Source organism: Artemia sp. Qi Xiang Cuo, chromosome 18, assembly GCF_049724085.1.
Source record: "Artemia sp. Qi Xiang Cuo chromosome 18, ASM4972408v1, whole genome shotgun sequence".
NCBI lineage: Eukaryota > Metazoa > Arthropoda > Branchiopoda > Anostraca > Artemiidae > Artemia > Artemia sp. Qi Xiang Cuo.
In genome coordinates this window covers 44,930,355-44,936,237 of record NC_142811.1, presented here as the reverse complement: position 1 = coordinate 44,936,237, position 5,883 = coordinate 44,930,355, and the positions used below count along the sequence as shown (strand labels likewise).

At 41.7% G+C, this 5,883-nt stretch overlaps 2 protein-coding genes across 2 annotated transcripts; both read right to left on the bottom strand.

Moving 5' to 3' along the window:
- Positions 1 to 1,211: 1,211 nt before the first annotated feature.
- Positions 1,212 to 1,700, bottom strand: LOC148941542 (uncharacterized). Its single transcript, XM_089104194.1, has one exon. It carries the CDS (start codon positions 1,698 to 1,700, stop codon positions 1,212 to 1,214), a length of 489 nt encoding a protein of 162 aa, XP_088960320.1.
- Positions 1,701 to 4,584: 2,884 nt separating this feature from the next.
- Positions 4,585 to 5,256, bottom strand: LOC148941541 (protein CFDP2-like). The gene has a single exon (XM_089104193.1). It carries the CDS (start codon positions 5,254 to 5,256, stop codon positions 4,585 to 4,587), a length of 672 nt encoding a protein of 223 aa, XP_088960319.1.
- Between the last annotated feature and the right edge of the window lie 627 nt (positions 5,257 to 5,883).

Here is a 5,883-nt window from a genome sequence, read left to right as displayed (position 1 = left end):
TTTTATCAATTTTACCCCAACCTATCTGACAAAAGATGTTGATAAAGAATTTATTCATTCTAATACATAAATTTTGTCAATGTTATCCGACTTACTCGAATGGGCTATGAATATAGATCAGGTGTTGATACTGACGGTGATTTAACTGCTGCAGTTACCCAGGAGTATCATCTAGTTGGAAAATTAAATCATGAGACATTTAATATATCCCAATGGTTACCTCCCAATGTCAAGATTGACATAAAGTTACAACTAGCTCCATCGAGTTTCATCTTGAGAAAAACACTTGCTGCAGCACCTAATGCAAATGTCATTATCACTTCAGCAATTGATTGAATGATTGAATTGAATTTATTTATAACCCGTTGAAATACAATGATGAACGGAGTATAAAAAAAGAAAAAAAAAAGAAAAGAAAAAGCAAAAGAAAAAGACGGATAATGACAAATAAAACGAAATTAAAACTCATATAGAAAAATCGAACAAGCTTTGTAATAAACCAGAAAATGACAGCACAAGCCAATGTAACAATCAAATAGACAAGCAGGAATAAAACAAGGATATAACTTATGGAACCAGCACACAAGTATAATAATAATCCGAACAATTATACAGTATATATAACAAACACAAAAACAGTAAACGTGAAAGACCTATTGTTTTAAAATGGAACACCATGGGTGTCCATTTATTCCCCTATTGTAAGCTGCAATGCATCTGCCGATGGCATCATTGGGGTCAATTAGACCGTATTTTCTAGTGGTCCAAGATTTACTTGCCCAGGGGGGGGGGGGGAGGCGAAGAAGATATTTAGCATACCAGTAATAAATTTGTCGGAGTTGCTGTTATTCCGTTGTCGAAAAGGTACGCCAAAAAGGAGCAAGGTATAAAAAATTCGGGAGCGCACATGAGTTATAAAATTTAGCTAACAGCTGGCGACTAAAACGAATTTTATTGTAAACTATGCCACCGTAGGCACTGGACGTCCGGGGCTGGAAATGATGAATGAGAAGCTTTTTAGTTGCTTTAAGGGAGTTCCCGATTGGGAGGCCAAGATAATTCATTTCAAATTTAGGAGTAACCAATACTCCATTAAGATCAACGTTCAATCCTTCGGGAACTGGGCCCCAGTTGAATAGCACCACTTCTGACTTTTCAATGTTAAATTTAAGATTTAGTTTTGAATACTCTCGACTCAAAATGGAAAATTTTTACTCAAATGCCATTACCGTTCGGCTGGGGTTAAAGACATCGTCCTTATAAGCAATAAGAGCCACATCTATCCCTTCTAAAATACAGGAAGAAACTACTTGAGATTGTGCGTCGAGAATACAGTTATTAAACACAGTTGGGGATGTAAGGGCGCCTTGCCTTACTCCGCGACGAACAGGTATGGTTATCTTTGTAATTATTCCATAAGGCAGATTAACGATGACATTTAAATGATTATACATATCATACAAAGCACGAAAAATACAGGTACTGACCCCGAGTTTATACAATTCAGTGAGGATATGCACGTGAACTATCGAATCAAAAGCACGACTGACATCATGGCTCCCCAGAATAAGCGGCTCTCCAGATTTATCAGCATCAATCAAGACCGACGACAGTGCCATCAGTGCATGAGCGCACCCTATTCCTTTCTGGAAACCAAATTGGTGTGTGGGCATATAGCATTTATCAACCAGCTCAGGCATTATCAACTTTTCAAAAATTTTACAAAAAGTTTTAGCTACCGTTATTGGCCAATGTGATGAGCACTCATTTAGGGGTTTATTTTTTTAGGGACAGGAGTAAGACGGCCAGTTGAAAACAAGGCAGGAACTATTCCTTTTGTAAACACCATTTGGAAAAGTAGGGCAAAATGGGAAAAAAGAAAATTGGTTCCATATAGGAGGTGTTTGGTGCAAATTTGATCTGTACCTCTCGAAATAGGTTTCTTAATTTTACGAATTAGATTAAAACATCAAAAACTGATATAGTAAACATTGATTTGTCCCCTATCGAAAGTATCTTTTCGAGTGTAATTTTGGAGGGATTTTCTATTAGTGGGTCTGGTTCTGAAAACTATCTGGAGAGATGTTGTTCCCATAGTTTGGGAGGAATATTAAATGACTGGTTTGGCTTTTGTTTTTGTTTATGTGTAAAATTTTTCCACAAAAGTCCTGGGTTATTAATCTTTTCAGAAAAATTAGAACGAATAGTAGCTCTATGTTTATCTAGTTCTTTTGAAAAACGGCGTTTGGCGGATAAACAGATCTGGTTTACGATACCAGGTCTGGGACGGTCGCAATCTATCCTGATACTTAGCCAGAATTCGGCCCTATTACAAGCCTCAACAAGTAAAGAATTCTGGGACCAGCCCTTCACTTAACATTCGACTCATACTTTAGTGCGAGGGACAAGCTGCTTTTCTGCTTGTAATAAAGCATGTGAAATAAGTGACGCACATATATTTAACTTAATTCGATTTTCATTAATTGAAGACGGAACCGAATTCTGGAGAAGCTCAACTGGTATTTTTATCTTTGCGAGAATATTATCATTACAATTCTGGTACTTGCTTACTTACTTACTTAAGTCCCATCCATCCTCATGGGACGTCTTGGGGCCACTCCTTTCAAAGAAATCTGATGTACTAGGGCTCGATATGCTGTTGTGTCAAGTGCGGTTCGGGATAGTTGGGCAATGCGTTGTCGGTCAAAGTTTTCGATCCACCTTTTGCGCTGTCTTCCCCGTGGTCTAAGTTTTTCAGTTGTCCCTTCAAGTGCGATCTTAGGTAGGCGTTCGGGATTCATTCGTTTTACGTAACTGAACCAGCGCAGCTGCTATTTTCGAATTATGTTCAGGATAGTGTCTTGCGACTTCACCCTTCTTCGGACTTCTTCGTTTGTGATATGGTCAGTATATTTGATCTTGGCTATCCGGCGCAGATATCTCATTTCGAACGCAAGGAGGTTGCGCTCGTTTTCATCTTTTAATGTCCAGGTTTCACACCCATATGGAGCAATGGGTATGATCAGACTGTTGAATAGATGCACTTTCAGATGACTCGAAAGGTGGTTAGATTTCCAGATTTTTGATAGTCTTTTGAAGCTAGAGCTAGCAAGACCGAGGCGGCGTTTAATGTGGACAGTGTGGCAGTTGTTAGCTGTTAAGAGACTACCGAGGTAAAGGAATTGATCGACTCTTACCACTTGCTCACCGTCTATTACTATCGAGGGGAGGTTTGTTATCTCCTGTCGTGATGTGAGCATGATTTTGGTCTTGTTTGCGTTAATCTGCATACCAAACGGCTTTGTTGTTTGGGAGATACATTCAGCCTATCTCTGGAGTTCTTGGGTGGTAGTAGACATCTGGACGATATCATTCGCATATGCTAGTTTGTCAATTAAAATTCCTCCTATTCTGACTCCATATGTGACGGGTATAAGAGAGAGGATGGCATGCAGAAACAGATTAAACAAGTGCGGCGAGAGGATCCACCCTTGCAGGGCCCCGGAAGTTGTTGGGAATTCACCAGAGAGCCCATCAGTGGTCAGTATTTGACTTTTAAATTGGTTGTACATGTCCTCAGTGATTCTGACTATTTCATCTGGGACACCGTAGTGTCCTAGAATATGCCACAAGTCTTTCCTCCATATTAGGTCAAAGGCTTGTCGGAAGTCAATAAAGAGCTGATAGAGGTCTCTTTGAAACTCGATGAACCGTTCCATAAGCTGAGGCACAGTAAAGATTAGGTCAATATGTTAATCGTCCCAGTCGAAAGCCCGCTTGATACTCTCCAAGAACAGACGTGGTGATTGTTTGAATTCTGCGAAGCAGGATCTTAGTCAGGATTCTGGTTTTGGTGGCTTGTGAGGCTGATGGGCCGGTAGTTGTCACATTCTTTCTTCGAGCCTTTTTTGTGTATTGGGACTATTGCTGCCTTGCACCACTGCTGCGGGACGTGTCCAGTAGACCAGGTGGCTGATATAAGACTGTGGTTTAGGTCGACAACGTCTTCTGAACCTATCAGTTCAGTTCAGCAGTGACACCGTCTGACCCCGGAGCTTTGCCTCGCTTTAGGGATTCTATAGCCGCTTTGGTCTCGCTTCTAAGCGGAAGTGGAGGGGGATTTCGATCTATGATTGGGAAAGAGTTTATAACATTTGGGTCAGTCATTACTTCAGGGTTCAGTTTCTCCTCAAAGTATTCCTTCCAGCGTTCGAGCTTCATCTTGGCATCACTGATGTCGTTATCCTGTTCGTCTAGGATTACGGAAGTTTAGGGATCTTTTTTGGAGGATAGCTCGCTGACTATTTTGAAGAGCTTGTGGCTGTTGCCTTTCTTGAACTGGGTTTCACAGTCCTTGCACTTTTTGGCGATATGCCTGTAAAATGCCTTCCTCATTTCACGGTCAACTTTTTATTTGAGATGTTTATAGGTGTCTCGGCTGCTTTGATCGGATTTGTTGCTATGTAGGTGTTTCTGGTCGCATAATCAAATTGTTTCTTCAGTGATCCAAGGCTTTTCAACTTTGGCTTTTCTAACAAGGATGTCGCTTGCAGTCTCGAGGATTACAGAGGTGGCATGTTCAGTCTAGCAATCAATCTCTTCGGGAGTTGCGAGTGGATCGGATTTACTCAGGATGTCACGGAATTTTGTAGACAGGCCAGAGTTATACGTGGCTTTTTTGGTGGGGTCTCGGAGGAGTTCCGTTCGGAATCTTGGGATTTTTGTGGTTTTTAGGGGGCGTTTTAACCTCAACTTGATTTTGGACATCAGGAGTGTGTGGTCCGAGTCAAAATCTCCACCGGGTAGTGAGACAGTGTCCATTAGAGACGACTTCCAACGTTTGGATATCAGGACGTAGTCGATCATATTTTCGGCAACTCCATCAGGGGATCTCCATGTTACCTTTCGGCGGTGTCTGTGCTTAAAAGTGGTATTAATGATGTAGAGTTCATTCTCCCTGCAGAAGTCAATAAGCCGTTCCCCCCTTGCATTAAGACGGCCATGTCCGTGTGGGCCCATGACATTTTTTCGACCAGCATAGCAACTGCTAACTATCGCATTAAAGTCACCCAACACGATAAGTATATCATTTTTGGGGATCTGGTCAGTAACGCTTTGTAGCTGAAAGTAGAATTGGTCGCACTCCTCTTTACTACGGGTTGAATCTGGGGCATATATCTGGACGACTGAGAGATTTTTAATGGGCCCTTTTAGACGGATGGTTGCTATTCCCTCCGATACAGGAGTGAAAGTCATTAGTGACCTTTTGGCGGCCGAAGAGAGGATGAAACCGACACCCTGCCGGTGGGCACCATCAGGACGTCCCGACAGTAAGAAAGTGGTTCCAATGATGTTTTCTTCTCCGATTCAAGGAAGGTGCGTCTCAGACATACCGACTATATCCCAATTGTATCTATCAATCTCTTTCAACACCAGATTCATTTTGCCAGGTTTAGCTAAAGTCCGGGTATTTAGTATAGCAACATTAAGAGTATTTTTCGCCGATATTAAACTCTCATCTCGTCTGGGAGTCGTCCTAGGCCTATGATGGTCGTCGGATTCGCCGTACGTAGTAGCAAATTCATCATCATTCTTATTCCTTGTGAGCATCAAATCACAAGGGTCTTCAGTTTCCAAGGACACGGTACCACTTTTTAGTTTGATCTTTTGAGCCTTTGTTCATAATTTGAAAAGATATAGTTTCTTAGCTGATATATTGACGGCAGCAAGCCACTCCTCTCCGTCAACTTGCAGTGGCCGTTGTCGAGGTCTGGATCTTCTGCCCTTTCGCTGTTGTCCTCCTGGAGAGGATCCTCCCACGATGGTATCCTGCTGTACCATACAATTTAACCCATAGCTGGAAAAAATTTCGCAACTAGCGGG

What these genes read in the sequence shown, in the direction of transcription:
- LOC148941542 (XM_089104194.1), bottom strand. Translation starts at nt 1,700, where the DNA reads ATGCCTGAGCTGGTTGATAAATGCTATATGCCCACACACCAATTTGGT.
- LOC148941541 (XM_089104193.1), bottom strand. Translation starts at nt 5,256, where the DNA reads ATGACTTTCACTCCTGTATCGGAGGGAATAGCAACCATCCGTCTAAAA.